We start from the raw sequence: 18579 nt of genomic DNA on the forward strand, positions 1-18579 counted from the left end.
CGAAAGAAATGGCATCGAAGAGTTAAGAAATCCTTCTAAATGTTGGAGTTGCTGTTTAAAAGCACTCGAGCCACCTCCATCCTTGTCCTCCACTGAGAAAGGAGGACAGTCATTGAGGAAGGGTTTTCAGTCATGAAAAGCTGTCTGTAGCTTGGCGTGGGCTTGGGCATTTTTCCTTACGTGGACCTGCATTCCCGGGGGCTTTGGGGCAGTCAGGGACACGTGCACCGTGTCTCTTGGTATCGCTCACCCAGCTGCATTTGTAAAACTTATCATTGGTTTGTAAAGTCTGCTTGGATTTCAACTAAATGACACTAACCATGAGGTGCTAACAGCATGACGTTTTATATGACTGGTGTTAAAATATTTCAGTTTCCAGCAGCTGAACCCCTAGCAGGATTTAAAGTTGCCCTGTCCCCACTGTGGTTTGGGAGTGCCTGAGTATATCCCGTAGAGCAAACAGTTGAATAGCGTATGATTTAGTAGTGGCTTAAAACGGTTCCCTAGATCCTAATAAAACGCATGAAGCTGTATTGTTTATTGAGTGTGTCAGCCTTGATGTGACCGAGAGGTTGCATGTGCCATGCACGTCCCCTTTGAGGAGGCGGAGGGCACGGATGTGACCAACTGGCATGGCAGAGTTCTGGTTAACAGCCCTGCTTCAGGTCTTTGCCCAGCCTGGGAGATGTTTCAGTGCCAGCATCTTTCCCCTTCTCACAGTCCGAGTGAGTTATGTTTTACCAAACATGCATGCGAACTGGGGGAGTGAGAGAGGGAAGAGGGCAGAGAGCAAGCCTATACTTTGGTGTTTATTAACTCGGATTATTTTTTTCTAATTTAGCTGCCTGACATTTTCCCATGCTTCAAGGAAGTCAGATCTTGACTTGTGTTTTCCTACTTACTATTTTTCTACACTGGAGCATTGCTGTCTGCTAACAAACAACTGACTTTAGTACATTTCTTTTAGCAAAGCATTACACAACTGATCTACAAACAGCATGATGCCTTTAAGCTGAGGGTGAGGGCTCTTGCAGTGACCTGTTTAACTGTTTCATTGTTTTGTAGACCCAAGGGGCAGGGTCCCCACGTTCCTCACCCAGCCACACCATCAGTCGACCGATCCCGATGCCCATCAGGTCTGCCTCTGCCTGCTCCACCCCAACCCACACGCCTCAGGACTCTCTGACCGGGGTGGGAGGAGATGTGCAGGAAGCCTTTGCACAAAGTAAGTCTCATTATTAGCTTGTGTGAGGTACTCGGAAACTATTTTAAGAATTGTTATTTCATGTGGTTAATGACTAAATGAACTTGAGTTTCTGAGTTGCATGCAATGAAACAAAACAAAAAAATCCACAACAGCTGTGTCTCATTATGGAACATCATCTTTGTCAGCTATGAGACATTGCTGTCAGGGCAGGCAGGTAAGCACAACCTGGACAGTGATGCCAACTAATGGATTTTGCAGTAAGAGGGAATTTTAATGAAGATGGTCAGCCCGTTATCAGTACCCTGTTAAGCAGAATAAGAAGAGTTGTTATTGACCTCAGCAAAGCATTGTCGGTGCATTTGTTTAATTAAGATGTTGCAAAGGACTAGATGATACAACCATAGACTTAGTTTAGGTAGGAAGAGCTCTGTCAGCCACCATGTCCTCCTGCCCCAAGGAAGCCAGCCTTCAGAGTGGGATGCAGTCATTCAGGACTTCAGCCAGTTGAGTTGTGGATGGCTCCCAGTGTGCATCTTTCACAGACTCTGCTGCAGTGTTTGACCATGGCCATTATGTAATTTTTTGGTTCTTACATCTGAATGTCTCTTGACATAACTTGTGGCTGTTGTCCCTTGTTTTGCTTTGGGCCTCTAAGAACCGTCTGGCTAGGCTAGGCAAGATTTGAGTTCTGGAAGTCTCAATGAGCCCTTTGCTTTTTTAGAAAACTGATGTAGACTGCACCATGTTTCTTATTCCTCTTTCCACTGTTTTGTCAAGTAGCAGTAAATTTTGAACAGTTTTGAATTTCTAAGGCCACAGGTTAAATTATGATGTTGAATGCTAAAGAAAGCAGATAGCCCATGTGACCCAAATGAAATATTCCTTCTTTTTCTAATCTGATTTCTTCTAAAATACATACATCACTGCAGATCTTTTACTTGGATATTTTTTGTCCTCTTTCACTAGTACAAAATGAAATGTCAGTGGAGCTCTGAAGTACCCTTGCTAGAGTGGATGTGTATTTGTTCCTAAGAGCCCAGTTCAGCCCTCTCATGCAGCCTACCCCTAGACTTCCCTGGGCACTGTGTGTCTCCATCTTATAACAAGGTCGAATCTATAATGCAATCAAGAACTTTTTACTAAAGTGCTGGTCAATTCATGTATTGAACATGCTTTAGTAAGGTGTAATTCCTAATCCCAACATACCAGGCTGCTGGACACCTCATTTTCTGTGAGAAAAGAAACAGTCAAGACATAATTTTCTTCTTTCTGCTGTGAAAAAATTGAGAGAGGCAAAAAAGGTGGACCACTAACCTCTGTGATATTGTAGAACAGTTTCTTCCAGAGCTAAGACTAAGAGAAATAAGATAGTGGCTACAATAAAATTTCCATAAGTAATACTAAGGCTGCCTCAGGCAAATGCTTTTAAAGTATATAAATGTGTTTTGTTCAAGAGAAAAGGCAATATAAAAAGGTAAGTGAACACATTTCAAAACTGCAGCTTTTGATGAATATCTAGCTTTATGTCATTATTTACCATATTCCCTAGATGGGGAGGTCAAAACCAAAGAACTTGAAACCAGCCATTCTGTCACATTTTGACATATGATGCTCCGTTCTGCACTGCACCAGCGGAGACCTGTCTCTGTATACATAAGGCAGACAAGCCATGGTTAAAGCACTGTTTCTCGTGAGTTTTTTTTCTCCACAGAGTTTGCAATTGTTCAGAGATACAAATCTGAGAAGACTTTATAGAGGGAGTGGCTGTCTGAGTGTCTGTGTGTGTGTAAGATTAACTAATTTGATTTGCATTCCAGGAATCATTTGCTAACAGTGGTATATTAAAAAAATAAAAAACACACTATAGTGTTTGGGAAATTTTTTTAATGCATTGTTTTACATTCAGCCTGTTTTAAAGAATCTACAGCATTTGAATCCTGCCAGTTCCTGTGAATAATCCAGTCTGGAAGATTAGAGATTCTGTGGGACATATTGATTATTCAGCCACAATAGGAGCTATGTTTGGGATCTGAGGGAGTGAAGCGTGCATTACCCACAGCCTCCTAGGGAAGGAGTATTTCATGCAGCTCACAAGAATCTTTCATGATTGATGGTTAAGGGAATATTGCCAGGTTCAGCAGGGAAGCACTTTTAGATCCATTATTAGAAAGAGTTTCACAGCAGCCTGGGGCTGTTAAGAAAGGCAATAGTGATTCCTTTATTAAAAAAAAAAAAAAAAAAAAAAAAGTAAATTATGGAATATACAAGAAAATCCTTCAGCTATAGGAGAGGCTGAGAGGGAGTAGAGAAGAAAAATCCTTATCAGTCTTGATGAGGTCAAGTATGTTTCTTCAACATTTGCCATAATTAGCCGGCAAATATGTAGCAATAATGGTGTCATTAAACAGAACAGTGAGAATTTAGAGAAAACACTTCATTTCTTCCCTCCTCCCCCACAGACATTTTAAATGAGTTCATGCTGGATTTAATCTTCCAGGCCTGGTCTGCTGGTGTCACTAGACAAATGCAAGCTTGATGGCAATGAATAATCTGCACATATCTGGCATTGTGATTAAATGAAGCATGAGGGCAGGCTTCTGCTCTTGCATAGAGCATAAGTAAATGAGGACATTCTGCAGAGAACTCTTCTGCACGTGTCCCTCGTAAGGACTTTGATACCCTGAATCATCACAATGGCAGCTTTCAGCAGGGGTAAAACTGCTTTGAACAGGAAAACATATGTCTTGTGAAGAATGCTAACACTGTTTTGTCTGTCTCTTGCTTCAGGTGCAAGACGGAACTTGAGAAACGATTTGCTGGTGGCAGCAGATTCAATCACCAACACCATGTCTTCTTTGGTAAAAGAACTAAATTCTGGTGAGTGAGGCTGAAGGGGGTGGATGGTCAACACATTGACATTTCATAGATGTTTAGAAAAATGGGAGTTAGGAGTATATAGACCAACAAGGAAAGCAATGTAATGTAGTTTCAAAGCTCTTTATGCTTGTAGAAACAAAATTCCCAAATAACGGCTTCAGAATAGAGGAGGTTTTAAAGCCATGGATGTAAGCATGCGGTTGGATACAATGAAAATTCCTTGAGAAGTTTGCTCCTGTTTTCCTATGGAAATGGCTTTTTCAGGGAATTGTAGAGAGAGAACTTGGTTAGTGGCTGTCAAAGCACCCTAATCGCATGGCACGTTCCTGTTCCATAAAAAGAAGTTTCCATTTAGAGAGATGGTCGAAATGGCATGGAGGAGGGATTTCCGTCTTTAGAAATTGTGTTCAATATAGAATATGTAAGATCTGTTGTAAAATGCAGTGTATAGTATACTCATAAAAATGTACTACCTAATAAGCCAAATAAGCAAAAGCTTCAGTATTCTGTCCCTCCCCGAGAAAAAGACCATTAGGTCTGCAGATATATGTAGAATGGCATTTTACAATACTGTACTGCATTCACTATGAGGAGGTGATCATTGTAAGCAGAAAAGACAGAGAAAGGCTTAAGGAAATAGACGAGTATATTTATTCTTGTGAAAGTTAAATGAAAACACCTGTCACCTTTTGCTTCACAGAGGTGGGCAGTGAGACAGAAAGCAACGTGGATTCCGAATTTGGACGGACCCATTTTGACGACCTCGTTCCGTCCCCAACATCCGAGAAGGCTTTCCTCGCGCAGATCCACGCCCGGAAGCCAGGCTACATCCACAGTGCTGCTGCCACGGGATCCATGCGCAGTGACATGTGGGTAACTGCTCGGCTCGCCTTTGTAATCTCACTCGTTTCTCTTTTGAAGACAATTTTTCTCCTTCTCCACTATTTGAATACCAAACTAAAAGCCTAACTTCAAGTGAGGATAGCTTTATGAACGTGAGATAGCGGTGAGCTCTGTAAACTCAGAAGGACAGAACTTAGGATGCCTTCAGGAGCGAGCTGTCTCACATCCAAGCTGGGACACTCGGGCTGTGTGCAGACTATGGGACAGCCGTGCTCCTTAATGTATTCTGCAGTCCCAATCCCTGCTTATCCAGAATGAGGGGCCTATTGGAGCACACTGAAAAAAGGGCAGTTGTTTTTGGAAAAGACGGAATTATTTTTGTTGACCAACTCAACTGATCAACAAACCAGTTTATTTTTAGAATCTGAATCTTATCAAAGACAATAGACATCTTTCCAGTTATTTTCGGTTCAACCTCTTACTCTTTGTTTTACCCTCAAAGCAGTTATTGAGGACTTTTGTTACTCATTTCCATAATGTTGTACACTAAAAAGGCTTTCAGCAGGATATGCCCTTTGGTCTACTTCATCAGTACTAGACCACTGGAGAGAGGAAATAGCAGTAGTGTTTTCCACTGCCAGGAAATTATTAACTGGTGGTGCATGTGGCTGGAGTAAAAGTATCTTGCTCTCCTCAGACCTTGCAATAAAAGTAAGTTTTATTCATTCTGAATGTCATTCATCTCAGGAGGCTATTTATGAATAATTGTCTTTAGGGTTACAGAAGATGGAGACCCCTTTGTCAGAGCAGATGATGAAAATTATGAGAATGATTCTGTCCGCCAGCTGGAGAATGAACTGAAGATGGAGGAGTACCTGAAGCAGAAGCTGCAGGATGAGGCATACCAGGTGGGAAAAGGAGCTGCCCATACATATCCATAAATGTGTAACACTTAGGTGCTGGAACTGCCCAGAGCCCTTCTTTTCCCTCCCGGGCCCTGGGGTGTGATCTCTTCTCGGTTACTAAAGCAGACACATTCCAAAAACTGTTTCTGTTCTCTTCCACAGCCATGCATGCATCTGGCTTTTGTGCATGTCCAGGAAGACCACACTACCTGAGGCACATGACAGTAGTCCTTAACATTACCAGGGCCATCAGGTGGGCCAGAATTGCCCCTGAGCTTGTTCTCTGCCAGTTCCCACCAAGTCACTTAGACCTCAGTGCTCCATACCACATAGGCTGGTTCATGATGTTAAGCTGAGCTCTTGCTATATTTAGATTTTGTTTTCCTCCAGTAATGGAAAACATTCATAATGGTTCATCACTGTGAACTGAACCTCAAATACAGTCTGTGTGTCATTGTCATTGTCAGAATCTGTAAGGGGAGGAGAGGGTCTGGAAAGAATTACATCCTAGAGGAGCGAGTATTCAACAAGCATCTAGTATAGTGGAGCCTGGGGATTTGTCATTAAGCACCCCCTGAGGAAGTTTTCAAAGGGCATTTGTTTGAGAGTCCAAGAAAAGCTAATTTGCCAGAGGGGGTTGGAATTCTGTAGATATCCTCTCCTGTCTGCGCAGCAGTCTCTGCTTCTGCCTGGTGTAATGAACTATCACCAGTTTTTAAGTTATTCTGACTGGGAACATCCTAATATAAAATTCATATCTTCTTATAATGTTGGTAGCAGTGTCAGTAGTAGGGCATACCCAATTCAGTTACTAGGGAACTGGCTTAAAGCAAGCAAAAATAAGTATTTTCCCATGTGATGAGCAATTAAAATTTGAATCTCACCAACATAGAGTGTAACAGAGACCAAAAGTATAAATGAGCTAAAAAAAAAAGGATTTAGCAGACACTGAGAGATCAGGTGTACCGAAATCAGATTGAAAGCACCTTCTGAGCAGAAATTTTGATGGTAGTTTTTCTGTAGTGTCCATTGCTGGTCACTTTGGAGGCAAGATTCTGGGACTGACAGGCATTTGATCTAATAAAAAATGGCAGCTCTTGTGACTATCTCTTCTGTAAAGCTGCTAGGATGAATTAGTCTTGGAAAAGTTCATTGAAACTCATCAAAATTGCAGGTAGTTTTGAGGCTGGTTAGAATCTTTTCTTTGGTTTTGTTTACCTAAGTCTGCTACAGGCTCATGGGTAGCTTGCCAGAACTCATTTCGTTGTATGAACTGGACATGATGACAGCAGCAGCAGCACTGTTGTGTAATATATACTAAGGCAACAGTGGGTGACGTTGTTTTTGTCACTTTTTGAAAATCCAAGCTAGGAAATGACAAAAATGACAGCCTTTGAACTTATAAATAAGATAAGCTGCCACTGCTGATGTAATAGAAGATAACTGTCATTTGCTAAGAAGGAGTACCTCAACAGTGACAGCTATCATGCATCAAATAATAAATGTTATTATTGCTGGTAAAAATTTCATTTTTTCTGGGAGGAAAGATAGACCAATTTGATTGTACTTTGATTACAGGATGGAAGTGCAATATACATCAACAGTGTTACATGAGTTTCACAAGTCACAACAGGATTTTGTACATGCACAAAACTGAGTACACGTGTGCACTGCAAAATAAGGGTATTCCTTGCGTAGTCAAAGTTGCAAATGTTGCTAAACAGAACTGGGTGTTACTCTTGCTTCAGTCAAAAATAGAGCTTTTCTACTGTCTTCCAACAGCATTCACAGAAGAAGGGGAGGAAATATTTCTTGTTGGTGTCAGAATAAAACTCCTGTTAAATTTAGGTCAGCCAAGACTACACTCAGGTGAACAAAAAATGTGTTCACTGAGGCAGTCGAAAGTCCTCATTCCATTCCTCATTTCCATTCAGTCGAATTTTTCCAAAAGAAATTTCATGATGTACTTCACTGTCCATCAGATTGTCAGCTCCTATCAGGCAATAATTTGATAGCAGTGACCTAAAAGTAGAAGCTACTTCTTGTCGATAACCTCAGACCCAAAGAATGCAACATGTATGAGAAGTCCTTCCTAGTATGGCTGATACCCTTTTGATTAGGGAACAGGTTTAAAGCAAGCAAAAATAGGTAGTGAGCTAGAAGGCACCACTTGGATGATTAGGATTTGATTGGATAGTATCATATATTGCTCTTGAGACACACATGCTTCAGCTTTGGCTCGTTCTCTGCACTTTGCAGTTATTTTGTGTTTTTTGTTATTCCATGCCTTTTTCCACTAATGTCACTGATAGTTTCTAAAGTTAAAGCCATGGCTTGCTTTCCACTTGCAAAAATGATAGAAAACTGGGAAATTACTATTTAGGTTATCCTATTGAACAGTAGCCAGGTGAAATATTCTCATTTTGCATCCAACCATTGGTATTTATTACAGGCTGTTTTTCTATTTGTACTCATATGTACAATGCATTCATCTGGATAGCAAAGAAAAGACTGGTGGCTGTAGCTGTCGTAATGCAATTGTCAGCTGAAATAATCTGTGAGGAAGAACTCCTACTGGGGTTACAGAATGGTACCCTCAGTAACAATATGGTAACCATTTTTATGTTATTTAATATCTCACTTTGTGTAAAAGCAGCACATTTTTAAAAATGTGTAGATGTAGTGTAGCATGGAAGACGGTTGGTCAAAACCCACTCTTGTTATTTCGTGTCACCTTGTCTCCAAGCAAGACTTTCAAGCAAAACTCTAAATTAGTAAAGTATGAGCAAAACACTCAGGATGCACAAGGGAATCTGGGGCAGGAAACCTCAAAGGAGACTTCTTTCTCTCTCTTTTTTTGAAGCATGTTGTAAATAACAAGTATTTGCACCAGCAAAAAAAAAAAAAAGAAAAAAAAGCATTTAGTGCACAAGTGTAAATGCTAACAGTGCTTATCCTCCCACATCTGCTATTGGTTGTGTTCTTGTTACAGTCTTTTGCTGGATGTGTTGTGTAAGACACTTTTCGTTGGGTTTGCTTTCTGGGTTTTTAATTGCTGTCTTTATTTCTAGGCTTGTGCATGGCTTTCTTCAGAATAATACACTGCCTGGCTGCTCACTGGCTTAATTTGTCATGTTCTTGTTTTCTATCCTCTGTTTATCTACAGGTCAGTTTGCAAAGTTGAGTGCAATATCCTTCTCTCTCTCCTCTCAAGTAAGTATCACTGTAATTTAGAAGAGTATTTAGAGTGAATCCTCAAAATGTGTATTTCACTTGTAATGCACCTTGTACTGCCTGAGTGTATGTGATGATGCTGTTTCTTTCTTTTAACTTGTATTAGTGTGTCTATGAATGTCTCTAAATAACTGGTAATAATCCATTTGAAATGTGGCCCTGGCCCTGAAGATTCCTGTTAAGCCACCACCCTTTCCATCTTCTCTGTTTGTTGGCCGTAAGGGTGAGAACGTGGGACTTTTGCCCCTGGGGATGATAACAAGTGTATTAGCCAGTACGGAAGAAGTATATTCAGTAGACAAGAAAACAGATTACACTTCAGGAGACCTGAGTTCAGTTCTATGCAATGGTTGGGAGTTCCTAGGATAACTGAAATAAATCATTTCTGGTGCGACCAAAACTTCAAAGAAAGCAATCCGCCAGCTGCCTAATTGTAGAGCTATCCTCCAATGTGTTGTGGAAGTTTAAAATGCCCCAATCCAAAGTGCAAGGTACCCAGCTACTTAATATCTGGGGTCTGGCAATTCAGAGATAAAGCAAGAAAGTCTGTAACTTCCCTGCTGATCCATATTCAGGTCATGTTCTTTACATGTGCCAACCGCACAGTTGCAGCACTGAGTTTAATGCCAAGTTCAACAATTGTATTTTTATTCAGAAATGCAGGCAAAAGCTATTTTTACAAAGTAGCCTGTTATTCCAAACATTTGCCAAGGGAGTGGGAAACCACAGGCTTCCTTCTTGCTGTGGGCTTTGCATTTCTGACTTCTGAGGAGGGCGAGGTGCCCTGCTGTGGAGCCAGCAGTGAGAGGATGCCATCCATCCTACTGTGACACCGAACCCTGGGCTAACAGGGCCAGAAGGGGGGGGGGAGAAATCAAAGGAGGGGTCTGACTCCAGTCTGCAAACTGAGTCTATTCCTCAAAGCCAGAAGTAAAGGCAACTGAAGGCCCACTATCAATGGGCACTCAGAGCTGGGAGCAGGGTCATGCTCAGACAAGCAAAACCAGTGGGTCAAGCTGTGCCAACTGTAGCAGGGATTTGTGTTGCTAGATTTTGTATGCTGTGCTTTATGCTAGGGGTGCCAGCATTTCAGGAGAGGCTGAAACCGTACTTATTTATATGGCAGTTTTGATAGCAAAATTTAACCCTAATTCAAAATTTTTACAAGTTCTGAAGATAGTAGGATGTTAAAGGTTGGGCCTTGGGAAGGGAGCTGCCTGTCTTGAGTGTTAAAATCTGTTTAGGTATTTCTGAAGCATCAGTCACATTGTCTGCTAAAGAAGAATAAATGGATGTGAAAAGCAAATAGCAATATCCAGAGTACTATAAACACCAAATAACTGCTCGTAAAAATTCTCCTAACATTGCCCCTCAGGTTACAGTCATTTTCTCAGTAGCTCTGTTAAAAATATGAGCTGTGTAGAGTTTCCTAAACATAGACAGCCAGAAAAGCAAATTTTCGTCTTTCATTTTGTTGCAGTTGACAGTTACAGATCAGGTCACACGAAAAGGAAAATAGATCTTTCAACAACAATGTATGTGACTGTGTATATAGGGGAACTACTATGTCTAGCGGTTTTTAATTGCAACTATGAATAACTGACTTTAAAGGATAGCAACATTCAGGCAAATCCTTTGCAGTATTAAGCAAAAAATAAAATACAATAAATAAAGAAAATACTATTAATTGAAAGCCCAGGCAAACCTTTTTAAGGTTTCAGTTTTTGTGAAAAAGCAATACTAACACATAAGTGTAGGAAAATACATACCTCTGTATATACTGCTTTCTTGAAAATATGTATCCTGACTCAAATTAGCAGAGATCTGATACCGAGTTGCTATCTCAACTCCTGGATGTTTTTGAATCATATCAATTTATTATAGCTTCATATGAGTGATATGTACTGATGGCCAGCCACAGAGTTGTGTTCACTTCGTCATTTATCAATCATGGAAAACCGATGTTGATGTCATTTGATTTTTGTATTCTATTTGCATTTGCTTTTTTAAAAGTGCTATGTTCAATTCTCTAGAATTCATTTTGAAATAGCATCTGGTATAACAAGTTCCCAAGAGATCAAGTGGTTCGAGTAATACATGTAATATAATTTAATCATGTTTTGAGTTTATATGTTAAATGTACTTTAATACTACTTGGTTTATTCTTAATAAAGTAACAGAGTGAATTTGAGGTTGTTTTCAGCAGGCACTAGGCAGATCTCAAAATTATCTGAACACGTGAACACGCAACTTCAACATTATTTTGCCTTTATCCCCCTGACAGTAGTTGCATTTCTTGCCAAGGATGGCCAATGGGAACAGAAAGCCTCCACCTCTGAAAGCAGTTAAGAAGTTGTCACTTTCAATTAAGAGTTGTCAACTTGAGCAGTGGACATGCTCCCACAAGCCTTACAATTCCCGAGATTTTCTAAAGCAATGCTTTCTTAGTGCTGCCACAGCAACATTTTAGTTGGTCTCATCTAATTCATTTTTTTTTTCATTCTGAACATAAAAAACAGCATTATGTGGACCATTCCAATTGAATATAACAGAAGGCTGACAGCACAGCAATTTTTAAAAATGTGTGCTACTTTGTAAGCTATTTTTTGTTTTTCCTCTTTATTTTTCTCCTTAAGCCCTTCTCTTCTTAGCACGTAGGTGTAAAAAAGCTGTAAGAGAACTGTGACCAAGTTAATTGTGAAGAAGCAGCTTCCTTTTTTTTTTTAATTTAATTGTAAAATCACACAAGTGATAGGGGTACTTTTTGAAAATCACTGAATGATAAGTAACAGAAAAGAATTTTTGGATTATGTTACAACAAAGGCTGAGAAGCAGTTTCATAATATGACATGTCATATGAGTCTTAACTTGGAATTAATTCTGGCATTTCCAAAATGCCTCAATGAATTTAGAGTCCTGAGGTCCATTAGTGCTCCTTACTTCTTGTATGGAAACCTCTATCCCAATGCTGGATGTGAAACTGAGAGAAGCCTTGAGAGAATTTAGACTAGCCATCTCCCCACTCAACCAAGATAAGTAATTTATCCAGAAAATTAGAAACAAAACCAAATACTTATCAGTACTGTCGATGCATCTTAATGCATCCAACATTTCACAAGCCACTCTGGCTTTGCTCTTGTGGTTTATAATGATGCCATCAAGAAATATGAGGTGTACCTATATTTACCCTTAAAGTGATTCAGTAAAAATTACTCACACACCTGAGAACTGACCTCTGCCATGCCTTTAATTTTCTTTTTGTGAAGAGCAAAAATGTTCCTTTATAAGATTACCAAATTAGTTTGCACACTTCAGTGGTGTAAATGCATGCCTGATTTTTTAAAAAATACTTCCTTAAAATTCACTTCAGGAATGTTTTGCAAACCTCTCATTATACTTGTAATGCAGGTTTCCTTTTCATTCGTCAACAAAATGTTAATGTTAGGTCTTTTGTAACTGCCTGACACAAGGAGATACTAAATTAAGATCATCATACCATTTGACATGCTTAGGTATTAAGGAACCAGATGGAAGCATTTGTGCTTGAATAATTAATACAATCAAATGGTGTCAGGAAGGAGAAGAAGCAAGATAATCTACCTGACCTTTCTTGAGTCATCAGATTTCATTTAATTCTTTTTTGCTAAAGCCATTTGCATTTCCTCTCTCATCTTGTAGGTGAGAAATGAAATGAGTAGGAAAGAATTCATGTTGATAGGGTTTGGTCTTTTATGCTGTTACTATCAGATCTCTGTCTGAGGTAGTTGAAAAGAAAAAGGATGGGCTCCTCATCCTTGAAAGGGTGTAAACAGTATAAAAAAACAGTGCCTTTAGGAAAAATACACCAAAAGAAAAAGTTCACAGGTCCTGACGAAGTTCTGAGAGAGAGCAGTGGTCATCTATTAACTATTTTCCATTACCACCTAAAACTTTGATGACTCTAGTATTAAGATATTTATTCATTCTTCAAGCCACACACACACACACACACAAAAAAAAAAAAAAAAGTGCACCAGCAGACTAGGCTGTTTATGAGCTATAGCATCCTGAGTCATCCTTTTAAGTAACTGCATTTCTTCGTAGACATAACAAAACATATCCAAGCCTGTAAATGAAGGATAAGACATTTTCATGTGAGGGGAAACTCATGACAGGAGATGGCGAGTGACTGTTAACTGGGTGGCTGAACACCCTGTGCACGAGGGCAATAAACCATGGTTTGGCTATCAATAATCTATTTAGACAGCAACCTGTAAGCATAAAATGGAAGGAAAATGGAAAAATCTGCAAATCTGTGTTAATGCAGACCCAGTTATTCCAGTGGCTTACATGAAGAGCAGAGAACAGTCTGGTAAGAACACCATGGTAAGAAGTTTTCTCCTTACCAAGTGCCCTGTAAGTTTTTGTTTATAGCTCAGATACCTGTGGCTCATCTATGTAGAATGGGTTTTTCACTTTTTTGGGGATTTTTTTCAGGTATAGCCACAGGAATTGATCAGGTCCTCCTTTTTTCTCTCTGTAAAGCAGCATGCTCTTGCTATGCTTGTGGGTGTGCCTGTGTGGGTATGCGCACACACATGCAGCATCTTAAACTGGCACTTTATAAATAAAAGTTTCCCTAAACATTTCTCAACAGGCAAGCTGCAGTCAGACAGACAACGAGAGCTATGTAAGAACTGATGATGAGGAGAGCTGCTTTCGGACAGACGATGAGGAAAGCTTAGCTGCAAACTTCACAGAAGAGTGGAACCAAGAGGTGCAGCGTCTCTTGACAAAAAATTCACATAACTAAGTTCTGAGGACTGTAGCACAGTACTTTTGTTCTAAGAGTTGTAGTTTGTAGATGTGTGTTTTGACAAAAAGACTTTTGTTTAAAGCTAACTTATATTAGCTACATCTTCTGTAACATGGCTCATTACCAGTGAAGAATACAGACTGAAGTATGTACTGCTGTTACAAAGGATGGCAGTATTAATAACTCACATAAACCCTTTGCACATGATATTGAACCTGTTCAGTTTACAATGACAATACTGTTTATAGATAGAAATTTGATTTCTGAATACTTCGAGATTTTAGTAGATCAGTTTACTATACACTGTACATTTTTTCCACGGAAGAAATAAAAAGCTGCAATTATGCATTTAACACTGAATGATTATACTCCTGAGTGTATATATCTAGTAGCCCAAAAATTGAAGTACCAGACTATATTTGCAATTTGTTTGCAAGTCTTTAAATTGACTTATACAAAATGTACTAAAATAATATAATTATTAATAATAACTGAAAAATCTCTAATCTAGGGCTAATGTGTAACTTAGGAATGTTTCTTTCAAAATAATCTAACAAATCAGCCATAGAAGTTAGTGTAAATATTTTTTTTCCAAATAGCTATCATATACAAAAGGTGACATTCAAATGATAGAGAATCTAGTTTTTAAATCAGCACAGATCTTCTTAAAACTGTGAACTATGTTTTGAAATACTCGTTGCTAAAGCTGTTTATAAACCACAGGTGCCATAAGATCCCTGAACTGACTGATGTTATGTATAATCTTCCATGGTATCGTTTCATTGATGTTTTAGCTTTAGTAAGCATGTGTTCAGCAAATCGTCTCTTTCCATTTCTCTGCCCCTCCAACTCACCCACTCCATTAACGTTATTTTTGAGGCCTTCAGCTTTAAATGTACAGGCTTAAAGTGCGCTTGCAACTGTTTTCTTTTTATTTCCGAATGTGTATTGCCTTAGCCAGCCACCAGATGTTCTGCATGCACTCTTGGAAATGTGTAGTGAGACTCTTTCAGAGCTGGATGGAGAATTAGCTATCAGTGAAAAGCACAAGAAAAGCGGTGGATTATTTTGAAAGGACATGCATACGGTTACAGGATTAGAGTTTTGTCCATTTTCGTAGCTCTCAAGGATAAAGGCATTTCAGGAGAAAGGGGACCTATCTGGCCATTTTGGATTAGGAAGTGAGACTGCTAGCTAAAACGTGTTTGCTCAGCTGTTACTACAAGCCTATGGGTAGTTCTGAGCAGGGACAGACACAAAATAGCTGGAATATCCCCCATGCAGTGTATTGCTTGGAAATAAAGATTATGCCTGTATGGCGTAATACATAGCCGATAGTAGTCCACATGGAGAACTCGGAGCCAGTCCAGGACCAGCTAGACCAGAAGCAGGGCAGGAACATCAGTGCAACGCTACGTGCTGGTCGCATAGCCCAGCAGAGAAGCTCAGTGTGTTAGCTTGGGACAGCCTCTGTGCTAACATCATTTTACTACACTAATACAACATCGCTGCTTCCAGTATCTGGCTGACCCGAAGTGACATTGCCTCGCAGCCCTGAAAACAGTAACATTTCATACAGATATTTCACACCAGCACAGTTTGCCTACAGCAAGTGATCAGATATCGATCTGAAGCAGGTTAACACGGTTTGTCTGTCCTCTCTTTCATGGTTACCTGGATGTGCGCTGCCATATTTATGTGAGATTGCTGTGTAGCTCAGCCCAGTAAGTTCACTTGTTGCTTGCATGCACTCTCTAGGCTCGTGGCTGTTTCCCTGGGCATTATGTGTTAGGGGATGAGTATCTGTATGAAAGAGCTGCTGCCATTTTTCACTTTCATATAGTATTATTGCTTATGCAGAACTCTTGTCCACATCTCCTTGCATAGCTGGGCTTGGTCTCAGACATCCAAATGGATACTAAGGCATCCAGATATCTTCATGCAAGCTTTTCATTTCTGCGGTCACTGGTCTTTGCTCCTGGGATATGTGCCAACCTGGCAAGGCAGGCACCATATCCTCTGATGCCCCCTCCTCTAACCTCCTCTCAGGAATGGGTGAGCCTCCACTAGTGCCTAGCACTCCACATTTAAAGCTAATCCAATGAAGCTGTAGATGTTGCTGTCAGCTCAGGATTCCAGTCAAGCATTTCCTGAACAGTGATAAAACAAGCTAGAACGCAGCTATGTGCAATGGCTGACTAATTCAACCCATGTCATGTTTAACTGTACCCAGAGTAATAGCTCCCTCCCATCACCATCATGTCTATGTGACCATTATCACTATGCTTAAAATAGATGTAATAGAATAAATCCATTGCAAGGGCTTCCAGACTAGGGGTAATGAAGAAAGTTGATGCATCGAGCGCCTTTCTCTCAGCAAGGTGGTCCCCAGCAGGGCTCTAGGTCCCTCGTGCCCTGGAGCTCTGAGATGAAGCACCTCTTATTCGGCTCTCCAAATATCTATTTTAAGCATTTTCCAACTGTCAGGCTGGCTACATTTTCGCCCAGCTGGTCTTTGTCTGCTTGTTGAATATTATTTTGAGTGTGGTTTGCGGTCATTAATACAAACAGTTGCAGAAGAGGTCCTTGGCATGGGCCTTTTCTTAACTACCAATGGCCCACCACAGCAGTCAAGTCTCTGGGTGGTTTTACTGTCACTGGAGGGAAACCAGTGGTTTGGATTCAGGAGACAGGGATGTGAAGATGTATATGGTCCTCGAATGTCCAAAGCAAAGGTGGAGAATGGGTTGTCTGTAAGTAGTAATGTTAACTAAACCGCATAAAAAGGTGTGTGGCCTTTGTTGTGATATAATATGTATTTTCTTATATGCATGAGCCAAATTGTTGCATCATAATTTATCACGTGTGTCTGCCTTTACTTTCAGTCATCTTCTCCCATCTTTATTGGTTCTTGGCAATTACTGTAGATAGACTTTGTAAATATTGCAACCTCAGGTTGCTGTAATCACATTGGTTCAATTCAGCAGACGGAGCTGTGAACAACGAGCACTCCACTGTGTCCTGAAGGCAAAGGGCATTTTTACCTTTGAACCAAAAAAAAAAAATGTATGAAGAGTTACATCTTGAGGCTACTAACTATAAGACATTTTTAAAACTACTGTACTTGACACCACTTGAGACAGATACAGAGACACTAAAGATGTCACAATATTCATTGGTATTGTAACAGAACTGCTATTGTATGGGTTTTTTGTATTGCTGTTAAGTATTGTTTTGTGTGTGTGTGTTGGAACCTACTGGGGACATGTTATATTTTGAAGTGATTAAACTATTTAATTGTGTGTCTATATTTTGGAATGGAATTATTTCTTCATTAAAAAGATTTTTAAAAGTAATTTATGGAGCATCACGTCTGTGGCTTATTTTGGTTTCGTAAGTCCATGGAGCCCAAGGACAGTTTGTTTCTGTAGGAAAGCAAAAAGTTTCCCTGTGGTGCAGCAAGCAGCCTTTGCTTTGCCATGTATTCTCCTCCACCTCTGCACAAGAGAACTGCTTCCACCACTTTCCCCAGTGCTTTAAGCATAGCACTGATCAACCCCTGCTTTCCAGCAGCCCAGGCAGTTTCTTCTCTCTTAAAAGAGCACAGAGTTGCAACGCAAGATGAAGAGATCTTACCTAAAGCAACAAGTTTGTGTTGTGGTGAAGTACGCCTAGGCATGGCAAAGGCAGCAGGGAGGCAATCCCAGCTGTGCTTTTTGTGCCTGCAGTGCCGGTGGTTCTCCATGAGATAGTTCATTGAAGGTGTGCTGCTCTCCCGCGATGGCAGCAGCCCTTGCCAGCGGATGCATTACAGCCAGCCACCACAAAGCATGTCCCTGCAGCTCAACACAGCCAAGACATCCTTGTGTACAGACAACATTGCTAACCATCCAGTTAATTACGCCAGGGTGGGGTCACTTAGAAGGAAAGCAGTACCAGCACATTAAAAATAATCCTGTAAATCATACTGTGCAGTGAAATATCCCAGTATCTGGGAAGCAGATAAAACCCAGTACGCTCACTTCTCCTTCCAAGCTTCCTGATGTGGTAACCTATAAATCACCAAGGTTTATTTGCCCTAATTCCCCTGTCTACGTGGTGACATTCTTCAATAAGGCAATCGTTTTACACTGTAAATTATTTGCCATATACTCTGAACTTTGCCTCCAGAATCCCAATCCAAATTCACATCCACAGGATTGTAATATATGATGACATATCATCAGCTCATGAGGATAACTGTTTTATCCATGTATAATCCCAAATTGCTGTATTTCTTCCTAACCCACAGTCAGACCATGGCCTTTGGGGAACAAAGGAACAAATGGAAACTAATTTATAGGCACAGGCTGTTTTCCTCTTTACCTCTTAGTTACTCTAGCTACCTTCTGTTCCCCATGAGGAAAATAGACTCATACAGGAAGGAATAAAATAGTTTCATTTGAAAAAAAAAAAAAAAAGAAATAAAAAGAATAGAAAAATATAAATAAATTGTCTTTAGATCTGGGAAGGTGGCACCTTGGCTGCATCATTTCTGAGCTGGATGACTGAAAGCATCTGCAATGCCCTAAGACCATCTGGGAGGTTCATTCAGCAGCACATGGACCTACGTCTACTCTTCCAAAGTGTGTTGGAACTACCTGTTGCTCAGCAGCTGAGTTGCAAGCAGACCCTCCTGCCAGGTGAAAACTTTGATATTCTGTAAGAGAACATTGCAA

The 18579-nt window shown here is 40.2% G+C and overlaps 1 protein-coding gene across 16 annotated transcripts in view; it reads left to right on the forward strand.

The window, feature by feature from the left end:
- The window catches only part of DTNA (dystrobrevin alpha), a 223993-nt gene extending 206776 nt beyond the window's left edge, over positions 1–17217 (forward strand). For 15 of the 16 annotated variants that reach the window (XM_040550317.1, XM_040550314.1, XM_040550324.1 and 12 more), the window contains 5 exons: positions 1066–1225; positions 3995–4084; positions 4785–4953; positions 5703–5835; positions 13703–17217. In XM_040550317.1, the coding sequence (XP_040406251.1) occupies positions 1066–1225; positions 3995–4084; positions 4785–4953; positions 5703–5835; positions 13703–13858 (708 nt within the window). In that variant the 3' untranslated portion in view covers positions 13859–17217. Of the gene's footprint in view, positions 1–1065; positions 1226–3994; positions 4085–4784; positions 4954–5702; positions 5836–8998; positions 9046–13702 lie in introns of all 16 variants that reach the window. The other variant, XM_040550325.1, reaches the window with a different exon arrangement.
- The last annotated feature ends 1362 nt before the right edge of the window (positions 17218–18579 follow it).

Source organism: Cygnus olor, chromosome 2 (assembly GCF_009769625.2).
Source record: "Cygnus olor isolate bCygOlo1 chromosome 2, bCygOlo1.pri.v2, whole genome shotgun sequence".
Classification (NCBI taxonomy): domain Eukaryota; kingdom Metazoa; phylum Chordata; class Aves; order Anseriformes; family Anatidae; genus Cygnus; species Cygnus olor.